Source organism: Thermobia domestica, chromosome 8 (assembly GCF_964235325.1).
Source record: "Thermobia domestica chromosome 8, izTheDome1.hap1.1, whole genome shotgun sequence".
Taxonomy (NCBI): Eukaryota; Metazoa; Arthropoda; class Insecta; order Zygentoma; family Lepismatidae; genus Thermobia; species Thermobia domestica.
This window is the reverse complement of record NC_137461.1, coordinates 269,159,545-269,186,033: the sequence shown is the minus strand read 5'-3', so window position 1 is coordinate 269,186,033 and position 26,489 is coordinate 269,159,545. Positions and strand designations below refer to the sequence as shown.

The following is a 26,489-nucleotide window of genomic DNA, read 5'->3' as shown; positions in this document are numbered from 1 at the left end:
GTAATGCGTCCTTTCCGAGAAAATTTCTTTGTAAATCTAAAAAACAAATTTCTTTGCAAATCTAAAAATTGATGCTTTAGGAGAGAACCATGCCATTTATAGACATGAAACTGATACTGAAATATACCCTTATTGAACTCTATTGTACTTTATGATATTAACATGACGACAGTAGAAAGTATGGTTAATGAGGTAAAGTCTAAAAGTGTCAATTATCATGTTGCCCAATGACAAAAGACATGTCAATCAATAGGTTACATCGTAATCAACAAACTGACCTACTAGAGGGTAAGTTACGCTGAGAGAATAACGCACACTGAATGAATTTGAGAGCAAGTTTCTGAGACGAATATTCGGACTCAAGAGGAACGGGAACAAGATTTACCCATTTGACCCTTTTTGACATAATGATCCTAAGAATGTTTTGTGAAGTAGCTGTGAAATGCAAAACTTGTGTAAAGGTATCTATGTGATGGTGAGTGTGTCCACATTAAGGACTGATACTGATTGAACAAAAAGTGATAAATTGGTTTCTAATACCATATATTTTTATCAGCGAACAATGATGTGGTGCGTGTATTTTTGTCCGTGCTGTTTGTGTTTTGTGATATTTAAACAGCGTGACAAACATCTTGGCATTTGAAGGCGGCGCTCCAAGTTCCTTTTAAATGCTGTTAGCAAATGAGAGGCTAGCAGCGGTATTGCCATGTTTATTTTGTATACATCCACGTCTATCGCCTGTCACCTGATCGCGCTGTAGTTTGTCTGCTTAGCCATAGACACGCCTCTTTACCACTTGGCAACGCCACGCCAGAGCTTGTGTTTTATTCGTTTAGCTGAAATGCCAAGATGTTTGTCACAGACTTTAGTTTATTTTGGGAAAGTACAGAGACCTTTTGCATTGTTATTGTGTGCTATGTTGTAACGCAAGAAACGAGCAAGATGTGGACTATTGCCTGAAGAACCAGCGACCGACTGTTCTGTGTTTAGCTGATTCAGCATCTTGTGATTGTGATGTAATTATGTAATTGTTTTGCGTTCTCAAATACGTGTTTCAGAGAATTTTCCTAACTCCTCCCACGATCTTTTACCACACATTCCATGACGTCTGGGACTCGCTACTTGGCTCACTCGGAATAGTTGGCGAGCCCCTGGGCCCGTCGTTAATTAGGACCGAAAACTTCCACTTGGGGCGGTTGGCCAGTGGATGAGATTCCGAACCTCAAGAGAAAACTACGATAACGGTTCGAGACCAGCAAACGACAAGCTCTCTTGAGAGTGGAAGGAGCCAAGTCCTTGGATACAAGATCCGATCTTCGAAAAGTGGACAGCTCTACACCCAGACGTCGCAATGAAGGTATTCCTATCACACACCTAATTCCCACCCAAACCCAGTCTCTCTTTTCAAGAAAATCTCTCCTCTAAATTAATTACTGTATATCCATGTTTTTACCCCAGAGGACAGCCGTCCGATCCCAATCATCTCAAGCTAGAACCCCCGCTTATTTCTACTGACGGCTAGTGGTGTAGGAAGGAGTTACAGCCGATTTTCTTAAATCTTTCCTCCCTCTTACACACCCTCTTCACTTATGTGCTTTCTAGTGGTAAATCGTATAAATTATGCAGTTACTCGTTACTGAAGTTTCTATAATTTCCTATTCCCGTTCTTCTTGGCTTCGAATATCAGTCTCAGGATTCTATTGTAAAATTACCTTGATATGGTAATACTAGATTAATTTAGTACACGGATTCGGTTTTCTCTCACCATCTTTTTGTTATAAAATACTTGTTATATACAAATATAACACAGAAAGTCCCTATAAGTGTGATCCGAAGACCAATACAAAGTTCTGTATGTGGTTTGGGTAAATAGGTGTCCCAAGTCTCAGAAAGCCAAGGAAAAAATACCACAGAACTTCAGGCAACCTAAGTGGCAGTGGTTTTGGAATTAGTCCTTCAGGCAGGCAAAGAGAGATTGATGTTCCACAGAGCTCCAGGCAAGCTAGGTGGTTGTGGTAAGGATCTCTCAGAGCTCCAGGCAAGCTAGGTGGTTGTGGTAAGGATCTCTCACAGCTCCAGGCAAGCTAGGTGGTTGTAGTAAGGATCTCTCGCAGCTCCAGGCAAGCTAGGTGGTTGTGGTAAGGATCTCTCAGAGCTCCAGGCAAGCTAGATGGTTGTGGTAAGGATCTCTCAGAGCTCCAGGCAAGCTCGGTGGTTGTGGTAAGGATCTCTCAGAACTCCAGGAAAGGTAAGAGAGGGTTTGAGCTCCCACAGAGCTCCAGATAAGATAAAAAGCTTGGGTTAGGTTAGATCCCTCAGAGCTTCAATCAAGCTAAGAAAGCAGAGATGACCAGTCGAATCTGACATCAATGAAGACCTTAAAGCTTGTTCTATCTTCTTCTGAACAGTTTTGGCGCTAGTGTTTCTCTTTGGTCATATTAACTGATGATGATGAGGACACCTGTCGTCTGCTTGCTGTAATAATTGTAGTAACAAAGCAGTGATTTTCTTTACAAATAAGAAACACGTGTCGGTGTTAACAAATAGAAACCACGTGTAGGATATTACACTATTCTCAGATACTTTTTGTCCGTGTTCTTCCCTCCAAATGAGTGACCATGTTTTGCAACTGTACAGTACAACAGGCATAATTATCGTTTTATATGTTTTAAGTTTCAAATTCCTCGACAGAATTCGCGACGACAACAATTTTGGATTGACGTATTACCTGTAAAGAAATTCTTTCACTACACTAAAATTTATTAGTTACTATTCTCAATAAACGACATGTTTTTTATCGAAAAAAGTAGATATTTTCTCTCTCGAAAACTCTGCATCAGAATTTAGTCTAAATTATAATATTTTAATCAGTTCGATGTTAAAAGCTTTCCAATGCGTATGAAAAAATACAGGAAATCACAACGAAAAAAATATAGGAGGTTTCGTGAAGCTGTAAAAAATGAAAATTTCAATATTATTTCCTGAAACATTTAGAAGGAACATTTGTGCATTTGGATCATTTTGAAAGAACAACGAACAAAGAAACTCATATAACAATATTTCTACCTATTGGAAGGAACATTTCAATTATCCAATAGGTAGAAATTTTTGAAAAAATCACTTCCAGAACAACTATTTGAAATTTAAATTAAAATTTAAAATGTAAAGATTCTGCAGCTGGTGTTTTTAAGGTAAGATTTGACTATGTGTAACATATTCTACAATTATTTGCCTACAGTTAGTGGAAAAAGTATTGATATACCTAAATAAATTATTTATGTCTTTAAAATCACTACTCCATAGAACTTTCTAATGAATATGACCAAACTAGTTTATTTTTTGTTCCATTTTTTAGGTGTATGAATTTTTTTTCGCTACTTGTATATTATTTAGTGCAATTATCTTTAGACATTAACTAGGAAAGGACAAAATAGAGAAGAGTCTCTATTCAACCACTCTACTGTGGAGACAAAAGGCCCTCCAACCACCCACACCATATTTCCTTATGTTATTTTCACAAGTGAAAGTGGCAATACCACAGAAATATAGGAGGTTTCGTTAAAATATAGGAAATACAGGAGTTTATAAGAAGAGACGCAAATATATATAGGAAAAATAGGAAATATAGGAACATTGGAAAGCCTGCCATCGTGAATAATCTGATTGGGTAGAAAAGGATGTACAACTAAACAAACTCATTACCATAACAACGCCGAATACTTATTTCATACTTTGACCGTTTCTGATTTTCGAAACATTCAGCATATACCATAGGGCCCTACGTGTAAGTCATTACTCGGCACTGTATATCACATCGTCTTAACAAATCATATATAATAACTTTTTTTTTAAAGTAAACAAAAAGTAAAGACTTGTGATTCGTATTGAAACGTTTGGGTTGCGAGCCAAGCGAAGACTTTTTTTTTTTCAAACCGACAATATTGATTTAATAGGGCGTCAATACTTTTTCGGGGCGATGCATCGTTTACTGATTTCCAACACTTTTTCTCTCTTCTTGCTCGTTCGGAGTCTTCTTGCGATCAACGCCCGGGGCAACGGACCTGCTTACTACCACCCCCTAGCTACGACTCTGGACTCACCACCTTCTATATTTGCTTTAAATGCATAGACATATATATAATCCCTTTTTAGAAACTAGACTGTGGATTTTGTATGTGTAAATAAATCCAGTCACAATTGCGTGAAAAGGTAGGTAACCTTTCTCATCTATACTGATTTTTTAATTTCGGAATTTCGTTGCTTGCGGCAATTGTCAGTCGAAATAGTAAACGTAGTTTGAAATTATAAATAATTTCTGTAATACGTATCTTACGAATCTGGCTTCAGTAGATTTTCTTGAATTGAGAATTTTAAATATGTCTAATAGATAACAGTACATATACAATCTTAACTTGAGTTAAAGGGTGTACAACAACTGAATACCTCTGAGTCAATTGTTGTAATTTGTTACATCTACTAAATATTTTTCTTACAGCTAATGTAAAATTGTTATTGTAGATGCTTTTCGTTTACATGATACGTAAGTAGCAGATCGGGAGGTTTAGCTTCTGTAACTTTTAAATAAGTACATAGTGCCATACTTTATCGAAAGCCTTTTCAAGGTCCATTAAGACGAGGCAAGATGGAAAGTCCTTGTTATATTGATTTGTTATTATTGTAGAGAGCCGAAGTAACTGATCGTTAATAGAAAATTCTGGTCGAAACCCTGCTTGATGTATGGGCAATAAATTATGCTCCTGGATATGTAAATGCAGCCGCTGGACAAGAATTTTCTCAAACAGTTTACTGAAAACTGTTGTCGGTTGTATTGGGCGGTAAGAAGTAACAGAATGTGCTGCTTTATTAGGCTTAAGAAACATAATTTTGGATATTTTCCAATCCGCAGGGTAAAAACCACTGCGGAGAATAAAGTTGTAGACTGTAACGAGTAGTGTAAGTAAAGAGAATGGAGCTTCTTTTATTAGCCGGGAGGAAATATGATGGAGGCCTGGTGCAGTATTACGTTTCTTATGAAGTGCGCATTGAAGTTCATGTGTAGTGATTCGTGCTGAAAGAGGATGGTCGATATCTATTACGTGTGATTGTGATGGTTGTAAAGCTGGAATAGTGGACAAGTCTCTGCGGTTATGTGAATTATATGATATTGCAGGCGTGAAAACTGTTTGTAATTGTGTTGCAAAAGCGTTTGCCTTATCATGATCTGTAAAGAGAGGGACACTATTGTCCAACAGAGGATATGATATTTTAGTGCTTTTGCCTGTGAGTCTATGGAAGGTTTTCCAATATCGATTTGGTGAGGCTTCGTCGTTTAGTTTATTACACGTACTGATCCAAGTGCGACGTTTGTATGCTGTGAAATAATTTGTAACAGTTCGGTGCCATTGTCTGTGTTGACGGAGACATTCTTCATTGCCGGTTCGTCTATATTCTCGAAAATGCTGTCGTGATTTCTGTTATGTAAAGAAAGATAGGTTGGAGGCAATTTTGGCTTAGACGGATAAATTTTCTCCACAGATATATATTGTTGAGCACCAGTATGTAAAGCGTCCGTGATGTGGTTAACAACATTGTACATGTCAGTTTCTGAATTTGTTGGTTGAAGATTGGAGACACGGATATTTACGGTCTGTCGAAATTGAGTCCAGTCAGCCTTATCGTAACGTTGGATAATATGTGGCTCTAACTTTTGTAGAGATGGCCGAATCTTTTTGATGGTTAGTTTGATAGGACAGTGATCGCTTCCAATCGTGTCAAGAACTTTCACCTCAGAGTCATTTACAAGCGAGAGAGATGTGATTACTACATCTGGGGTTGTTTGACTAGCTGGTCGAGTGGGACTAGGAAGATTATGAAGATGGAGTTGTAGTGTAGTTGAAATAAAGTCTGTAGAACGTTGTTTCTCCCTTGCAATTCTGCTATGGATGTTTATGTCCGCCAGGATGATTATGTTTTTAAAGTTTTGAGCGATATATTCGCAAAAGATAAAAGGTATTGGATAACCAGGGCGTATATATATGGTTGCTATATTAACTGTAAGAGAAGGGTAGTATATAGAGAATAAGAGATGTTCAGGAAGATTTGTAAATGCAGTAGAATTGTATTGGTGATAAGGACGTTTGGGAGAAAAACCAATCAACACCCCTCCTTGAGCGCGTGCGTGTACATCGTGGTAATCGCAGCGTTGAAGTTGGTAACCAGAAAGTCGTGCAGAAGAGGCTGGTTTAACCATGTAAATTACTGTCAATACACATAAAGATCATAATGCTCAAACTATTCAAGAGATATTTAAAAATCGTAAAATTTTATATTTCTCAAAATTAGCACATTTATGGGAACTTTTCAAAACAATTTTTGATTTATTTTGCTTCCACAAGATTATAACAATACTTTTTGAGGTTGTCATTCCAACCACTTCTCGAAACTACTTAATTTTAATCAGTGTTGCTAACTTTATCAGAGTTTACTATATCTCTAGGTCAGTTTGAGACAGTAAATTGTTGTGAATGACATAGTTATTTTCGCACCCTTTAAAAAAGCATCTATGCAATTGGATGAGGTAATTAGTTAAGCAGTTTTTCGAAAACAAAACAAAAAAAAGTCAAATTTTCAATCCCTTGTAACTTTATTTCTTTTCATTTGATATCCGCCATATCACGATCATCGTATTAGGTACTAAAGTACTTTATATGTGCGTTACCTCGTCTGCGTCACAGGTGTTATTACTGCTGCTGTAGAGGCCACCAACATTTGAATGTTTGTTATACTGTAGCGTCCATAGTTAGCAACACTGAATTAACAAATGCGACATTTATAAGTTTTCGTTTAATATGTAGATTTGAAATAACCTGATGTAATGTCGTTTTTAAAAATATAACTTTATGTTGAGTTGGTAACACTGCTAACCTGCTGGTTTCATAGAATATGTCAGAGAATGTTTCACTGTGGATATTTATATGGAAATTTTTTTTTAGGTCTTTTTGTCTATTAGTTTAAAAGTTTCAAAGGCGCAATGTTACCAGATTTGAAGATTAAAAAGTAGTGAGCCCTGTGTTACGTTGTGTTAAAATTGAGTTGAATTAACACAACCATTTTTTACTGTGTATAAAATGGGTAACTTTTCTGATTTTCAAGGAGACATGTTTGTTTAAGTCAGTTTTGTGTGCCTGAAATAAACTTTAGAACGTTTACAGTATGTTTATCCACTATTATTCCTCACTTCTTGAATTCATATGTTAAATTCTTTAACTGGAATCCATGAATTTTCGAAGATTTATAGCAACTCCACTTACGCATTATGAGAATATGAACAATACAGTAACAAACAAATTTGTGATATTTATGTTTACAAAGCTCCCCATAACATTCTCCTGCAAAAGGATTAACTTAGACATCAACATAGTTAGTGATATTTTAACAGCGCAAACTTAACAAACGTCTAGTGTTGGCAGATCTGAGATTTGAAAAGTACTAAAACAAGAATTGAACTAATATGGAACATGTTAATTTTAGTAAAACTATTGTTAATTGTGAATCGATTAATCAACAAACAAGACTTTTATTCTATTATGTAAAACTAATAATTTGTGATTTCATATACACTGCTCCACAAAACTTAAGCAACCCGAGAGAACGTGGTATAAGCGACGTGTGGGGCCCATTCAACACTGGTTAGTGGCATGCACATACACAGAGACGCGTCAGAGACACACAGGCAAGGCGAGCACACGTTCTATTGCATAAGCAACACCGTTTCAAGCGCGGTGAACAAATTATGCCATGAGGCGTACACCACAGCCTAGTAGTGTCCGAGGCTCCAAGCATTGTGTTAGTGGTTCTTGTGTGGGGTACACATCTTGCAATGACTGATAGACGACATTTGAGTGACTTTGACCGCGGGCGAATAATTGGGCGGTTAGAATTGGGTCGATCGCAAGTGGAAGTGGCGCAGGAATTCAACGTGAACAAAAGTGTTGTGTCGAGGCTGCGGAGTCGTTCCAAAATGGAGGTGAAGTCAGTAGACGTCATGGAGGAGGCCGTCCGAAGAAGACGTCGGCCGTCGATGACGCATTTCTCACAATTTCTGCCAAACGTAACCGTCAAGAGTCATGTTCTCAACTGGCCAATGAGTTGTTTCAGGCTACATAACAACGCGTGAGTCGTGAAACTGTTCGTCGTCGGCTCAACAGAGCAGGACTCTATGCAGGAAGGCCTGTGCTGTGTGCGCCATTGAAAGTGGAGCACAAACGTGCGCGTTACACATGGTGTCAGGAACATGTTGCATGGGGGAACACCAGTGGGCGCGTGTCATGTTCTCCGATGAGTCGAGATTCAGTTTGTCGTATGATTCTGGTCGGACTTTAGTGTGGAGAGAGCCAGGAACACGCTATCATTCAAACTTCATTGCTGAACGGCCTTCCTATGGCGGTGGTTCCATTATGGTGTGGGGTGGAATTATGCTGAATGGGAGAATGGACCTCCATATTGTGCAACATGGCACTTTAACAGCACAACGGTACCGGGATGAAATTCTGAATGCACATGTGCGCAATTTCCGCGGAGCATTTGGCCCAGACTTCCTGTTCATGGATGACAATGCCCGCCCACACTGTGCACATCTTGTTTCCGACTATCTGGAGAGCGAAGACATTACGCGTATTGCATAGCCTGCATATTCGCTGGAGTTGAATCCCATCAAGCATGTGTTGGATGCTCTTGGACGGCGAATAGTGCAGTACAGTCCACCACCACGCACTCTCCCTGACCTGGGAGCAGCTCTCCTGGAGGAGTGGCAACATCTGCCACAAGACTTGATCAACACTCTGATTTGCAGCATGGAGGCCAAATGTCGTGCCTGTATAGCTGTTCGTGGTGGTCACATACGAGCATGGAGGCCATATTGACTGCCTATGCCCTCGCACAATCCAGCTTCACCTGTTGAGGTATTGTTGTGCTGAACTTTTTGGTCACTCTGTACATCCTAACTGTATTGTTCGTCTTCACTTGTGTTGCATTGTGCACCGTCGGTTTCTTCATTATACTTGGTGCAGTGATGGTGTCGTTTTATTTTCTGCCACTTTCTTCGAGTTGCTTAAGTTTTGTGGAGCAGTGTATATACATACACACACACACACACACACATATATATATATATATATATATATATATATATATATATATATATATATATATATAGGGTACAGAGGGGTAATTTGAATAATTTCAGACATTTTCTCATATATATCTCAGAAACTGTAATTGGTATTCATATACAAAATTGTGAACAAAAACTTTGAAGCTTACTATTACTTAATAATTTTTCTCAAGGTAGTATCTGAGATACATCATTGTGAAATTTGGGTATTCAATTTCCCCGCCGAAATTTCGAAAAACGTAAATGTGAGGGGCAACTTGAATAACGAGTGGGGTAATATGAATAACCAACAAAATAAGCAAATCTTATAGAAATAATGTATAAACTATTTAATAGTTAGATTGCAAATTCTACGCTAGTTGAAATATGCTAATTTTGAATGAAAAGAAGTACATAAATTGTAAATATACGTCATCTGTAGATATCTTTTTGAATGTAGGCCTATACTTAAAAAAATGTTAGGAACACTTTCTAAGGCAAAGAGCCGTAATAGGTTAATTCATCTTCCATCGTTCGTATTTAACGACAACGACAACATATAAACTGTTTTCGACCTTCTGCACCGACACAAACTTCGTGGAACCATGTCTTACAACGCTGGCAACGAATCCAGTCTCCCTTTCTAGCAGAACGCTTTGAATAGTAATTAAGAAGGCAAAAACAGCAATTTCATGTTTGACTTCCATTGCGTGCAGCCATCTTTAGACTTAGTCCTACATCTTCATCACTGGATGGGGTAGAGGATACAGCTTCTTTCGAGCTTTCATTTGTATTTTTCTTGGCAGATTCTGTATTAGCACTCTTCTTTCTTGTAGTGCCCTTGGATTTTGTTGCACCTGATGCTTGCGTCTTTCTTCGTAGTTGTTTTATTCTCATTACCCAAATAATTTCAGAAGTTGAGTGGCATGATTTTCCTGTGACACAACGTCTCTTCTGCACGCAAACTTTTTCTGGGCTTGGAAGTACTTGTTGTATGGGTTCATCTATAGGCTTCGTTGGGACAAAGTTTTAACAGCCATGATCCGAAGAAGAAGGCTCGTTGTTAAGATCTTTTTCCCGAGAAAACTGCTCCTCAAAATGTGTAGCAAGGCCATACGTTTCCGAAGGGGCGAATCGAAATTCTTCAATAATTTGTGGCCAAAATAAGTTTTATACCGGTACATGAAAATCCATTAACTACCAGTCCAACAGAAGCTGTCCGCTTCCGGGCTTCAGTGAACAAAATGCAGAACTGAGGTTTACTAATCACTGAGCTCGGGGTTTGGTGAATCCAGATAGTTGCTTCTTGGTGGCAATTGGCTTGAAGGGTCTTAAAAACAGAGCGATCGAGTGGTTGTAATACGTGTGTTGTGTGTGGAGGTAGGTAAAGCATTTCGATGTCATGACTTTGGCAGAACTCTAATGACAAAAGTTGTGAGTGAGATTTTGGGTTTTAAAGTCCGGAGGTATAAAAGACCCTCTGACATTGCAGCATGCTATCACCGTTACATTTTTCCCGCGTTCAACAGATGTTACACTTATCACCTCTTTTCTACCCTTTTCTGCAAAAAATTTTAGAGGTCTGTTATTTACAGGTAGTCTATTTTCGTTCATATTATAAATACGATTAGGATGGTCTGTGGAGATCATACTCATTCATTAATTTTCCCAGTAAGTCAAAGTAAGAATTCGCAGCTTCCTTGTTAACACCAAAAACTCTCGCTTTTCACAAACAAATATAAAATAGTAGGCCTATAGTTCTAATTTCACTGGTATTTAAATTGCCCCGTTTTGAATTATCCAAATTGCCCCGCAGTCGATGAATATTCCATTCTGAACGTGGTATGAAAACTGCTCATTAGTTTACGCCAGCGTACAGTATATCAATGCCCCACATGCTACTGATACGATTATAATCCAGAGCGGTTTCATTTTATCCCGTTAATAATAAGGAAAGCTTAAGGAAACAACGTTGAAAATTATAACGACCTAAAAATACACATATTCGTACTTACCTTGCTGCAAGCAAAAAATCGTGCAAGCCCTCAGAATCGAAGGAAGAGTTTGTATTTCTGAGAGCGACTTCGGCAAACCACCATCTACAAATCCACCGCAGGTTCACTAAAATGGCGAGCCGCGTTTCCACTCCAGCTGGCAAAATGCTTAACATTATTCAAATTCCCCGCCTATTCGAATTACCCAACTTTACCCTATATATATATATATATATATATATATATATATATATATATAAGTTGCGCATTCTTAAGACTTATAGTTTGCAGATAATTAAAAATCGCCCAATCTGGCAATACTGCAAGGGCATATCATGATAAATGGTCCACCCTATATATTGTATATAGACCCCTGTTAAATGCTAGTAATCGTATAATAGAATTTCCACTTTGCTTAAATAATAAAAAAAAGCTTATTATTATGAAATTGTGAAACTACTTACTAGAATTTCTCCTGCCTGTGGCGATCTTTCAACATCATATTGTACAACCAGCTGCCCTCCGAACTCCCCATCTCCTCCCTGATTTCTGCTTAGTTCCTTTTGTTGCTCTACCGACGGTGAGAATCGAATATGGATCTTTCTGGGAGAATTCCGGTTTATTTTCACTAGTGCATTGTCTATGTAGAGAACGGAAAATAATACTAGTTATTCGGTTCAGAACAAACAGCATTTTTAAAATAAAGATAACATTATTTATTCATACACATTGTTCAACATTTTTCACGGATATAAGGGCTCGCCTGGAATAATAATTGACGGCCCCGTAAACATATAATAAAACTTTACAAGAACTAAATGAGTCACAATTAGTTATTGTATATTGCAGGAGAAAAAAATGCACGTTAATGGACTATACCTACTATAATAACAATTTATCTGCTAAATTAATAACTCGCATAAAAGTTATTCAGTTATTTAGCAGATAAATCGTTATTCTCTTGAATCATAGAAAGGAAGGCAAAGGAATCAACTCACTCAGTCAAAGAAAGTGAAACCACCCAAGCCACCAAAGACAACATAATACCAGATACGATCAAATAAGCTCTAAAAACTTCTTCAGAACTTCCTCTTGAAGCCAACTCACCAACATAAAAACTGAACTCTGCAAGATAATCGGAGCTCCGATCCAGATATTAAAGCTTAAAATGTTCTTAGAGGTTGGAGCAACGCTTCTCAATGATGGATTAAACTATAACGTACTCCTCCATAACATCAAGGTTGCAGTCAGGAATAATATATACGGCATCCAAAAACAAAGAACAAAGCTCACGGACTTCCTTGTCAACGAAAACATAGACGTTACTTTGCTCAACAAAACAAATCTTAAGCCTCACATTACTCTGAAGATACTGAATTACACCGACCCCCATCGGGCCCCAAAACGGAACGCCAATTGTAATGGAAAAGAACAAAAGCTTACGACTCGCTGTTTTTTCCAGCCATGCAATCTGTCAAAGTGATAGAGATTACAATCCATTCACAAGATGGACCACTGCACTTCATAGCTGTATACGACGATCAGATAATCCGCAACCGGTATTGAACTTCAGGGTGTCTAAACATAACGGCCACATGCCACAGTAAGCACTGCGTTACCGAGAGTACTAGCCAATAGCGCCAACAGAGCAGACTCATTTTCCAAGTACTAGATAGATTAATAACCTATCACGTGATAATACACATTTAATAATTTACATACTCATAGAAGAAGAAAAGCAGAACCAATGAAACTTATAAAGATATATATTCGAATTCTCGAGAACATTTACCAAATTTTGTTTTTTAACAATTCCCAAAATTAAGTAGTGGATCAATGCATCTCTCGCAACATTTAAGATGGGAGCATCAATGTACCCTATGAAAGAGAATAGACTTCCTCTACACAATTATATATCAATATAACGTGATTAAACCTTATCTTAGTTAACCTTGGGGCAATACATTCAAAATACCACCTCATGATAATTCAAATTTCCCGCCAAAATTCAAATTTCCGACATGTTAGTTAACGTATATTTTCAACAATTTCCTTTACCATACAAGGATATAATCTGAAGCATCCAAATTTACAAAGGTATATAGACCTACAGGCGGGCCCTGGAAAACATTTACCATTTTGTACTTTTTTTTAACAATTCCCAAATTTAAGAAGTGGTACTTATGTACCCTTTCCAAAAGTTAAAATGAGAGTCTCAATGGACCTACGTCCTATGAAGGACAATAAATCCCTGAACTCAACTACTCGTATATAACCATAAAAGGTTATAAAGGGTCATCAAAGAAAATAAATTAGAAGATAAAGGAAAATCTAAAATTTTAGCTATGAAATGGAACAAGATGGACCAAACAAATTTATAGAGATATATACCCCGATTCTATTCCATACCAAATTTTTAGTTTTGGCCATAACCCAAACTTTGAGGAGGATTCTATTTACGCCTCTCGAAATTTAGAGGGTAGGTCGTCAAGGTGCCAAAATCAAGAGGATATTGACCCTTGTGACGTCATATCACGCGATCAGGTCACGTGATGTCTCCCAGTTAATCAGAGTCGAATGAACCGTAACGTTGTCCACACTATTGTATTTCAGTTTGAAAATGCTTGAATGTTACAGAAAATCTATGTATTTCTTATTTCGCTATATTTTCGGAGGGTGATTCAGTGGTACAACACTTGTCTCTAATGCAGAGTGTTCCTGGTTCGATCTCAGACCATGTGAGTTAATGGTGGTCTACAGCATGACCGAAGGTTTCCTCGAGTTCAGTTTTCTCCCACATTCTCATTCCACGACCTCCTTTGTAGTCATCAAATTTCATCAATAATTCGTCTCCCTTACTTACAGGGGATAACCATCAGACGTAAAACTGAAAGGTATCATTCATATTTGATGTTTCTGGAATTCAAATATAAACTCTTCCTCAGAAAGGTAAAACATTCAGTGAGAATGGCATGATGTACAAATTCCTACACATTTTTTTCTTTCTTTAATTCATAGTTAAAACATAGGAAATGCAGGATAAATATAGAATTCCTGCAATACATTCAAATTCAGTAATTTCCATAAGGAAAACAATATTGTTCTGGTCAGTGAAAAGCGTACAGGGTCCTCCGGGATGCCCTTCGGCGCCGCTTGGACCGCTTCCACCGAATCGAAACGATGCCCCTTGAGCTGCCTCTTGATACGGAGGAACAGGAAGAAGTCCCGGTGGTGCCACATCAGGGCTGTAGGGGGTGAGGCAACGTGGAAACACCGAATTTGATCAAGAGATGCCTTACAATCCATGCGCCGTGGAACGGCGCGTTGTCATGGTGGAGCTTCCATTTCCCCACCAGGTCTGGTCGCACGCGTGTGATCCGATTTCGCAGCCGTGTGAGCACTTCCACGTAAAATCTTGCATTTACACTCTGTCCAGGAGGTACAAACTCCTTATGGACAATGCCACGACGGTCAAAAAATGCAATCAACATCGATTTCACTTTCGATTTCGACATTCTGGCCTTCTTTTTACGAGGTGATTGTGCGGCTCATGGTATCCTCCTTGTAGGCCTGCGTAAGCATGTCCTTGATTTCGGTCGCTGATTTTCCCAGTTTGACGCAAAACTTGATGGCGTACCGCTGCTCCAAATTTCGCTCCATTGCAACTGACGAGGAGACGTCACAAGAGGAGGTCACTAACGCAGTGGTCCACACTCAACTAACGCACGCAAGCGACTGACGCCGGTCGACACCTGTTCCCAAGGCTCCCCTCCATAACATCTGGCCTTTCAGCCCCTCTACATTGTTCCGCGCGCGCGGGAAAAAATCAGTCCTACTACTTCTGGATACGACCCTGTATCAAGGTAAGATATAAAAATGCTGAATGTACCAACTGGTTAATTATATTAAAACAATAATTTTCAAAAATATTTACCTGGGAATTGCTTCTTCCCTCCATCATCGTCAGCGTCCACAAAACTCTTAAACTCAGGCACTCTTAACAGAGTAATATTTCGTGTTTCTCTAATGTATACATCCACTGTTAAATCTGGAACTACCTAGAAAAAAAAAGATAAAACACTAATTTCCACTCTACATTAAATAATCAATATTAGATGCTGTATGTGGACAGTAGAGTAAAGCTTTCTACGGGAAAAGATACAAGGGAGGATCAGAAGTAGGTTACAAGACCGATATATGTGAAGTTTCGTCTGTTATAGTGGAATGAGGATTGCTCGGTAATTTTAATACATGGAGTTGGCAACTGTGCAGAATTTCAGCCACACGCCACCTACTGGCGCTAACACAAATGGCGACTCGTTTGGAAAATAGGTTTAGCGAAGAAGTCTGTTCAGTTATTCGATTTCTGTCGGCGAAACATGTAATCGCGACATAAATCTACCGGCAGCTGGTAGAGGTTTACAGAGAGACTGTAATGTCTCATCAGCATGTCGCAGAATGGTGTCGAAAGTTTGCGGCTGGCAAAGAAAACATCACCGACGAGAAGTGCAGAAGCACCAAACTTTTGAAGCAGTTTCGCTTGGGCATCATCGATCACCCTCCCTACACCCCGGACTTCGCATCAAGAGACCTTCACCTATTCCAACATTTGAAGGAGCTTCTAAGACGGTCACTTCCTTTCAGACGAGGAGGTGAAACACTTTGTGACAACATGACTTAACACGCAAGGACAGGTTTTTTTTTTTTTTTTTTACCAGGGGGGGAATCTGGAAGCTCACTTCACGATGCGACAAGTGCCTGAACCGGTATTAAGACTACTTCGAAAATTAATATAAAGTATGTGCTATCTGCTGGCTGTATTGGTTGTATGAAATAATATATATACACGTTTTACTACAGACTTTGTAACCTTAGTTTTTGGTCATCCCTCATAATTTTGTTTTCATTAATAACATATTAAGACGGTTGAATACACGCACCATTTAAATTATTAAATCCATTTATTTATACGGGGATGGGAGCATTCTTCTGTCTTCCAAATAAACAGGAATATTAATACTTTAGTTCAATTACTTTATTAGTCAAATCAATTACAGAATTTCGTGATTTCTGAATATTACATTTTGTAATATAAACAGTCTAATGTTAATTCAGTATTTATAAAACAAATTTAATTCAAGAACTGTGAAACGTCTAAATAACGGACACCGGTGGGATCCATTTATTTGTTTGAATTTGAGAGGTGTCCGTTACAGAGAGATAACACAAATTTAGATTACAACTCATGAGGCAAATGATTTGCAATATACAGTAATTTACACATTAGTTGTAAATAAACGTTAAATATCGAAATCCTGTAATCAGACCAAAACCATATTTACGAAGAAATTAAAAGTCGATTAAAAGCAGGGAATTCGTGTTATTATTCAGTTCAAATTTTCTTGTCGTCGCGGATTCTGTCAAGGAATTTGAAGCTTAAAATATATAAAACTATAGCCATGTCTGTTGTTCTGTATGGTTGCGAAACATGGTTCCTTGTTTCGAGGGATGAACGCAGACTGAAAGTATTTGAAAACAAGATCCTGAGACGAATATTCGCACCCAAGAGGAATGGGAATGGGGAATGGTGGAAATTTCGTAACAAAGAACTACATATTTTATACGGTATACCAAACATTGTTAGGGTAACCAAATGTAGGAAGCTCAGGTGGGCAGGTCATATAGCCAGAATGGAAGAAAGTAGGAATGATTTCTGTAAGAATTCTGTAAAAATCTCGAATCTTTATAGTCGCTCATTCTTTATGGTCAACATAATAACTTCTGGATCCTCTACTTTATAACAAATCATTTGGTGAGCACAAAACCAATCAGTGCGCTATATATATATATAAATATCCTACTAACATATAGTTACTTCTATACAACTCTATGTGACTTCCTCAAATCAATTATATAAATGATAGCTCTCGTAATTTCACAAACCATCAACTACTGAATCGATATTTCTCTATGCCCAAACGAACACATACGCTAACTAGTTACCGTACCAATAACAAATCTTCAAATGTTTCTCTTAAACAATTAAACTAAGTGCCGTTAATAACTTTGCCTTGTTTGCCAACTCTACACCTGGTACCATCAACTTGACCTTTCACCTTGTAACGTACCGTTACACTTTTCAAAAAAAAAAAAAAAAAAAAAAAGTAATATTCTTTGCAAAACAAGAATAATTTGTGCTATGAGGAGTGAAGTGTTGTTCGAGTTAATATATTACGTATTGGAATTGTGAGAAGTAAGCAATTTTTCGTGTGCTTATGTTAATTGCTGTTGGTTTGATATAGCAGCTGTTGCCCTAGAGTGGTTTGACGAAATATAATAATTTTTTTGAGTGATTTGTAAAAATATTAATATTTTTTTTTAAATTAGTAATGGAACTGTATGCATGAGAGGTAACTAATTCTTTTCCCTCTTGGGATATTAAGTGGATCGGATTTCGGACTCCGGTGGTCCCCAGGCCCGGGGATTTCTCTTTATGCTATTTTCTCCTCACAAATGAAAATTATTCTTGTTTGCATGGAGTAGTCCAAAGTCAATTGAAGCCAGGAATTATTCCAGAGAGGTAATATATTACTAAGGAAAAAATGAGGTGAGTGTTAAAACTTTGTACTAAGTTAGTTCCTGTTTAAGTCCAATGTTTGTGACGTCTTGTGTGGGTTGTGTTATTGCCTCCAAAATTGAGAGTAATTGGCTTGCTTAATTCTCAAAGAATAAGGATTCATTACGGTTGTCGCTGTTCCAACTGAAAATCCAGGGGAAGCGAGGTGGAGGGTTTGGGCCCAAAACCTCAGTTATATGAATGTTGTCTTTTTCAGGTTTGGTCACCAGAATCTGCGATTTCAAATATTATTTTATTGGAATTATTACGCGTAAAGTTAAAGAAAAACATTAATATTTTTTTGATTAAAAATAATTAGAGAGGAAATAACTTGCTTGGAAATTAATATCCGAGTCTCAGGCATCGGAATATAAGTAATATAATTATTGAAAAAGATATTTTTTTCTGGATTTGAGGAAGTTATTAATTTATTTGTTGGAATATTAGCTGCTTTGATAGTTTCTTGACTTGATCAGAGAGTACAAATACAGGAAGGAAATCTTTACTAAAAAAGATAGAAATAAATTAAACTTGATAGTTCAGAAGCTTTAATAGGTAAAATTTAGGTCTGAAGAAGGTGAGGTCCTGGATTGGCCTCAAACGTTAGTGGATAATCTGGATTTGTTGCATTTAATGGAAGAGGTCCTAGACTGGCCTCCGACGTCTGTAAACTGAATCTGGAATTTGTTACCTTTAATGAGAGAGGTCCTGGATTGGCCTTTGTGTGCTTTGTATCCAATGATAATTGAAATTTCATCCCAGAAGAAATTGACATAATTATTTCAATACAATTAATTTTTTCAAAATTAATTTTTTTGACTAAAGTTTACCAGGAAGAAGAAGAATATTTTTTTTTGAATCTGTATTATTAATTGTAAATAAAATTATAAATCTGATTTGTTGTGTTTCTTATTGAATTTATACTGTTTTATTGTGATATTGCCATATTGCCAAACCTCTGGATTTTCATTCCACCAGTAATTCTTGAGCATGTATCTGGTCCGCGCAAAGCCCTTTCTGTTGGCTAGATCGTTCGACGTATTTCCCGCGTTGCAGTGATTGGGCCTGGATAGGGGCGTTACATCTGTGGCTTCCTTCCAAGTTACCACACAAAGGTGGGAGCTTGGAGAAGTCAGCTGCGGTCATGCGCAAAGAACCAAAGGTCACCACTAGTAATCCTAACTCGACCGTAAGGGCGCACGGGAGAAAGGAAATCTTTTTACATTATATATTTTTTTTTCTTGTAAGTCTTGATAATGTAAATTAACAGTAGTTAATTTCCTTAGTGTTTTAAATACATAATACAAACAGCAACAAAGAATATTACTTTTTTTTTTTTTTTTGAAAAGTGTAACGGTACGTTACAACCTCAACCCTACACTTTTAAAGTTTTAACTGGAAATCCAAACGGAAAACGTGCATTAGGAAGACCTAGGCGCAGATTAGAGGACAATATTACGACGAATCTCTCAGAAATAGGAATACAAAGAAGGAACTGACTTCCAGTAGGCTAAGGATGGAAGTCAGTGGAGAGCTTTTGTGAACACAGCATTGAACCTCCGAGTTAGTTAGCTATTAAAATTCTGTACTCCGTTCGAATTACTGGGAAATTTTCGTCAAAGGGTGAGAGGAATGATATTCCTCGTTGGAATTTTATAGTAAAACAAATGGACACAAGCTCCATAGGAAAAAGGGGTGAATTTGTCTGGGAAGCGAAGAAGGTTTGTAAAGAATTCATGGTAATAGCTAAGTAATAGACTGCACTACACTTTTTTTTTTTTTTTTTTTTTTTTTTTTTTTTTTTTTTTACTCATTGAAGATTTTCTAGGATTCTTACCTGAAAGCAGTTTTGTTGTGGACGGATAAAAGAATTTGAAGCTCAGCTTACAGCTGCTCTGTTTGGTGGTTATTGTCTTATAAAAAAAATGTGGGGAAAGAATTTTCTGTCATCTGTACTGTCCACGAATTTATTTCAAAACTGCAAAAAGTGTTTTTTGGCTACCTATATGAAAATAAAAGTGACTATGTTTGTGACTTAATAGCACTTGAACCACCCGACCGATCTCGTTCAAATTTTCAACATAGATGAGGTTCAAACCTGGGATGTTTTTTGTTATTTGACTTTGACGGTGCAACTTAGAGAAGGGAGAGGGGGGGAAGAGATTTAAAACTGATCGAAAATGACCGATATTATTGTCGAATCCATAGTTTTTGGGTTCGCTGCGATGAACAATGACACTTCCGCTGCAGTTTAAATCCAAATTCACCCAGTCATGTTCAAACATAAAACGTATTCTCCCCGCACAAAGAACGGGTATTTTGCTAGTATTAAATATGTTTAAATTGAGAATACTTACTGACCTTTATGAAGAGGTTACCAATACGTACCTTTACTAAAAATGAGACAGCAGGAAGAGGATATATATTTGCCGAAACGAAAATGATTGTCCTTATTATTGAAATGTCCGTTAGAGGAGGTTTCACTATAATGTTAAATATATGAAATAAAATGTCTAGTTTAACGTCCCACGATTCTGATTTATTAGCTAAAGCAAAGTATCATTCAGATTTACTGCCACAAAAGAAAGATTGGAAGAAAAGTAAAATGACTCGCAAACGAAAGCACTATATTTCATAGACAGCATTATAGATCTACAAATTAAAATGTATTCCAATAGACAGCATATCGGCCTTCTTGTTCGGTACAGTGTAATTTCCACTTGAAGTTGGCAAAGAGAACTTTTCCGTGGTTTGCTGTAACCTCTCCAAAATCCGGGTTTAATTGCTCTTAAATTACGTAATGTTTAGGGATACAAGATTTGTGGCTGTCTCGTCTCGAAAATGTGCTGTGAAAGTAATGTCTCGACTCGAAAAATGTATATTTCTCTATTGGAAGAGCCGTGTCTCGACTCGAATTTTGTCAGGAAAATCCTGTCTCGACTCGTCTCGTGCGCATTCCTAGTAACGTTTGTGCAAATGAGTATTTCAGCAATCAAGATTTGTTGACCAGAACTCAGAACAGATCAATGAGACCGCACTGGGACACTGACGTTGAGTTGTCCACGTGAGCAACATATGGAATGTGATCTTCCTGAAATTAGATGGTGCTGTGGGCATATTAGGATGATGCCTTATCGAGCCAAAACAAAATGAGTCGGTAATACTTACAATAGTTATTCCTGACAACAGAATTTTTCCACAGAACTGAGAAATACATATTTGATGTTCAGTCTTAAATTTCAGCCTGTATATCTTGCACTATATGAACACAATGTCTAGAATTACATGAAACTATTCAAATAAGTTGAAAATTTGATTTTTTCTTAAAGCAAACTCGATTTGCTTTGTTCTTGAATAATGAGTTAAGAAAAAGACTCATAAAATGTTTCATGTTGGGTATTCTAGTCTCTGAAGAAGAAATATGAACATTATAAAAAAGTGATGAAACTAGACACGAAGCTTTCGAAATGCGGGTGTAGAGAAGAATTGAGAGAATAAGCTGGGTGGAACAGAAACGAATTAGGTGGTAGAAATAATGGAGAAGGAATGAACAATTTTAGATGCAATTAGAAAGAGGAAGAGATACTGGTTGGAAAATTAGCTAAAGAGAAACTGTGTCATGAAGGACGTGCTGGTGACAAGAAAAAGATGGGAGGGTGAAAGATGTCGCAGTTGATAGACAATATTAAAATAGAAACTTCCTTCCTGAAGAGGTTAGCTGAAGCCCGTGGTACATGAAAACTTCTCAACTGTGGCAAGTTATCTTGCAATAATGGCAGAATATTTATGATAATGATGATGATTACTCTTAAAGCATCTCTGATGCGCATCCAAGGATGGGGAAAAGTTTTCATTTGTAACCTATTGAAATGAATGAATTCGCTAAATGTAAGGTGCTTATTGCTGAGATGAACAAAAGATAAACAGAAGTATCAATCTTATAATTCTGTTCCATACTCAATAATCAATTTATTATTACCTTTATAAATAATAATTACCTTATTATTATATACAACATGGCTTAAAACTGATTTACTAAGACCACCAATCGAAACTTATCAGGTTTTGTAAGAACTGTGGCACACTTTTACGGCCACAATCTAAAATGAAGATATATAGGCATATCTACACATACATACATATATTTATTTATAGTTATCTATCTATACATACATATATATATGTATGTATAGATATAGATATAGATAGATACTAAAATGAGGATATGCTCTACATCTTATTTTACCAATAACTTCAAAGCGAGTAAACCAATTAAATTTCAGCTTTCGTTCGCGTAGAGACAATGTGATTCTCTGAAGAAACCTCAATTGTGTATTCGAATTTTCCCATTATTTTGGGACTTATTATGATTTTTTTCTGCCTAGTACTTACTATGACAGCTCTGTCTTTCTGAAATAAAATTCTACCAAACATGAACCATCAGTTTTATAGAAGATTTGAACATGCAGTTTTCCTATTTACAGAAGAGGTACAGAATATAAATTTCTCACTTACCTGGCCAGAATTAACGTTAATAACATGATTATAAGTTCCTAATTTTCGGCTGAGAAGTTCCTCGTACGTAAGATTAAAAGTCACTTTGGTCCGTGGTTCTATGTTCAGAGAAACCGTAAACACGTTGGAATTTCTTGGACTGTAACAAAAAGAAACGTATGTAAACAAGCGTATGTAAACAGTACAAACAAACAAATAAAAATATTCATAGACTTATTTTGGTAAATGCTTATAAATAACAATATTTGTATAAAACGGTGATAATGTGACCATGTTAAGACTTTCATTGGTAGGCTTAGGTAGCAAATTCCACGTGGATTCAGTTAAGTGGATTTCCAAAAGATGTGCATCGGGTAATAGAAATAAATAGGCATGCAAAACGCATTCTTCATCTTCCTCCTTACTAATACATAAAAGATCATTTGTGCGTGTGTTTGTATCATCAGAGTTTCACACAGAAATGAGTCACCTGGAGTCACCAACTTTTGTATACAAATAAATATTCAACAAATGTGATCGCATACGAAGTTTTTTTTTTTTAATTTTAAATTTTCGATTCGAGGGGCGATTAAAGGGGAAGGGAGCTACACATTCTGGAAGTTCAAAGAGTATCACTGAGAAAAATCGGTTACTCTGATCTCGGTCTATTGTACAAATCTACGGAAATCTGTACGGAGCATATATTATCCAAATGCTACATGTATACTGCAATTTTCCCGCTTAGATGTTATATCATGCCGCTGAAGAATATCTGACATCTAATAGTCTTCCGTATATTACATACTTATACACACGTTACATACGTCAGTTATATGTTATATACGCTCATCTGTATGTGAGATCCTGACCGTCTATTTATATAGTTCAGTTCTTTATACGGAAAGTACGAATAGGTGGAACACTTCTACGGAAAGTGTTATAAAACACGTTTTCAGTTACACGTTTGGTGTAGGATGTTACATAGGATTGTACGTTAAGTCCAAAAACTACAAGATTTACGCATGTAATCTACAATTTTACATACGCCAGATGTTTTTTTTCTGTGTATAGAGTATCGCAGATGACTACAAATTAGACAACCCCAACTACTCTACTGTATTTTAGATTGCATACTGTTCAGTCCATGAGAAGAAGCGGCAGTTCTGTTAGTGACAAATAGATTTTTAAAACATTATATTTTAAGATTACTACGTTTATTTATATTATTGTTTGAATTTGCGAACAATATTTCCGAATTAGACTCTTGTCTTCGTCCGTTAGCATTAATAAGTCGCTCGGATGCTACTCGGGCTTAAGAGTGTTAACGCAATTAAAATTATGTATTAGTTCCTTCTCATTACTTTCTACCACAAGCGATTTTTTCTACTTTTTTTTTAAAAAAAAATTGTGTTGCCACTTATCATGGACATGTTTTTAAAGCAAATTCCATATTTATGACGTATTCATCGATAAACTCCAGACCGTTTCTTTCTTTTAGTAATAACTGCAGAATGATAACTTGAGAGTAGTTGTCAGGATCAAATTCTGTGAGAAACGCTTCTATTGTCTGATACAGAGGCGGTCTTATATTCTAGAAATAATTTCAATAGCATTCATCTGAAAAAATCTCCTTTCATATTCACTGGAAGATTTTGCAATTGTGCCCAAATTGTGTTTTAGTGATCTATGTTCAGGTTCATTGGCATACGCAAGGTTAAACACCCTTCTTTGAGAAAAGTATTATACAGTACAAAAATAAACGTTTACTATATATATTCAAAATTACACTTGTCCAGAAAGGTTACGATACTGAGTGTTTGATCTGCCTTCCACCTTCATGAAATTTTGCATATGCCAGTGTTTAGCTCTTTTTATGTTCTTGAAGGCACCTCAGTGAAACCAGGAATACTTTTTTCAGTTAAGAATGATTTGCGTCCTGACTTTCTAATTTCGGATTCATCAAATGTCAAATTAGGATTTCTGACCAATACTTGGAAAATATCATGGCACATGGTGGCAATTCAACACCATCTCTTTCAAGCAGGAGCGTCATTTGAGGCTCCAAGGGGATGGCAAATGACGCCCACCCTCACCACTGAGTTTGAGATTTATATCCATTTTAATCAATAAGAAATAGAATACCAATGAAAACCGTAAAATCTCTACTTATATTGGAGGCTTTTCCCTGAAGCAAAATCTCAGATGATACTGCTATTTTCAAGCAGACATTTAATGTGCAAAACATGTACTCTTGTCCTAGTCTTCAAATCGGTTTAAACTGAAAAATTCTGTGTATATTTATGTGTATGTTTATATATTTATTTACAGTAATTATTTATGTTAATTAATTGTTAGTTTAGATTAGTTGTGCTAAGATCGTCATTTTCGTGTGTGTTATTGACAACAGATAGAAAGCTTTGGTATAGAAATATTCAAATCAGAATACTTGAAGGCGGTTGGCTGACGCCAGGAGCCAATCAGAAGCAAGATGTCTCAGCTCTTGTTTGTATATAAGACTGTACATTTCTCCTGTATCTCATAGTGTCTGATGAAGCCAAAGAATTAGTTGGCGAAACTGTAACACGTATGTAGTTTTTTTTTCTTAAAATGTGAATATATTGTTCTGCTCAGCAAAGAGTTTGTTTGTGTTTATGAAAAATTCATTTCAAACTATAAAAATAATAAAATAACGCAAGTCACAATGCAATTTAAAATAACACAGAAGAAAGGTGCCAGTAGAGAGTAGACTTACCGTTATGAAAATCCAAACAGAAAATATTGCTTATACCAAACACAGAACGAAAAGCCTGTGTTTATTTTCATGTGGGAAAAATGTTATTTTGGTGTTGATATTTTTCAAGCCATTTCAATTTTATCCCGTTCTTTTGCTATTACATTGAGTAACAACTTGGTGATGTGGCAGAACTTGGATATATCTTTTTGTTTCTTTTATTTAAGGCTAATTTAAGATGCTAATCATCATCATCATCATAAATATTGTGCTATTATTGGCATGTCACTTGCTGCAACAGAAAAGCTTCCATGCATCGCTCTTCACCTAACTTCTTAGTTTTCACTTACGATTTTTCTGTTTCAGTGCTGTCCATGAACTATAGCCTCTTTCGTCCCCTCCATATTTTCCCTGCTACATTCCCTCTAACGTGTCTTTCATGATACAGTTCCTTCTCAGCTAATGTTCAGCTAGTACTTTTTTCTCTTTTCAATTACCTCTAACATTGTTCCTTTCTCTCCTACACTGTTTGCAACATTTTCTTACTCGTTTTTCGTTCTAATCACATGATTCTCTCCATTCTTCTTCACATTCACATTTTGACGGCTTCCTGTCCTTTTTCATCACTGCTGTGTTTTCTGCCGTATAAAATTCAACACTCCATACACAGTGGTTTATGTGTCTTTTTCTAAACTCTTTATTCAAAGATCCACAAAATATACTTTTCTTCCTCCCAAACATTACCTTTGCCATTCCTATTCTTGCTTTTGTTTCACGTTCACACTTAATGTCTTCAGTAATGATACTACCCAGGTAACAAAAACTATAGTTACCTGTTCTATTTCCATCTCTTCTACTTCTATATTTGACACCGATTGCTTGTTCCAATCATCATGTTGTTTTTTGTCTTTCTAACATTTATTTTCATCCTTTATTCTTCACAGCCCTTCCTCAAGTTTTCTAACATCTTATTGATTTTCTTTTCGGATTCCTGAAGAAATGCCAAAAGCCATATCATCTGCAAACCGTAGATACTTATCATTTTACCTCCTATCAAAATAACGTCTTCATTATATAGGGTCTTCTTCATTATCTTTTGTTTTCACTATCTCATGTTACAAGCAGTGATACTAGGTTCTCAAGTTAAAATTTTCCTCAGAAATGTTCAAAAATTCCCTTTTTGAGATAAAGTTTCCCTACGCATTATTGCTTATCTATGGATTATTATACTGTGCTCATATTTCCACAACATACATGAATATTTTTGGTCTTCTGTTATTACTTCAATGTTATCTTGTATAATGACATTCTCAAGACAGACCGCGGAAGGCTTATGGGAAGGGGGAAAAGTTTGTCACTTTTCTGTATGGGATTCTGGAAAGAGTGCCACCGTCTTTCGTCATACTGTCGCAATGTTTTGTAACATAATATTTGTTGAAAAGCTGAATTTCCCTACATTCTCATATTCGTAAAATCTTCCTTTTTCCCTCCTTAAAAAATTCT

General features: G+C 36.8%; 1 protein-coding gene across 1 annotated transcript in view; it reads right to left on the bottom strand.

The window, feature by feature from the left end:
* The window catches only part of LOC145693618 (inter-alpha-trypsin inhibitor heavy chain H4-like), a 148,490-nt gene that overhangs the window by 62,531 nt on the left and 59,470 nt on the right, over positions 1–26,489 (bottom strand). The window contains exons 4-6 of the mRNA XM_081769773.1: positions 22,277–22,415; positions 15,080–15,203; positions 11,610–11,785 (exon numbers count right to left, since the gene is read on the bottom strand). Of these exons, the coding sequence (XP_081625899.1) occupies positions 11,610–11,785; positions 15,080–15,203; positions 22,277–22,415 (439 nt within the window). The remainder of the gene's footprint in view (positions 1–11,609; positions 11,786–15,079; positions 15,204–22,276; positions 22,416–26,489) is intronic.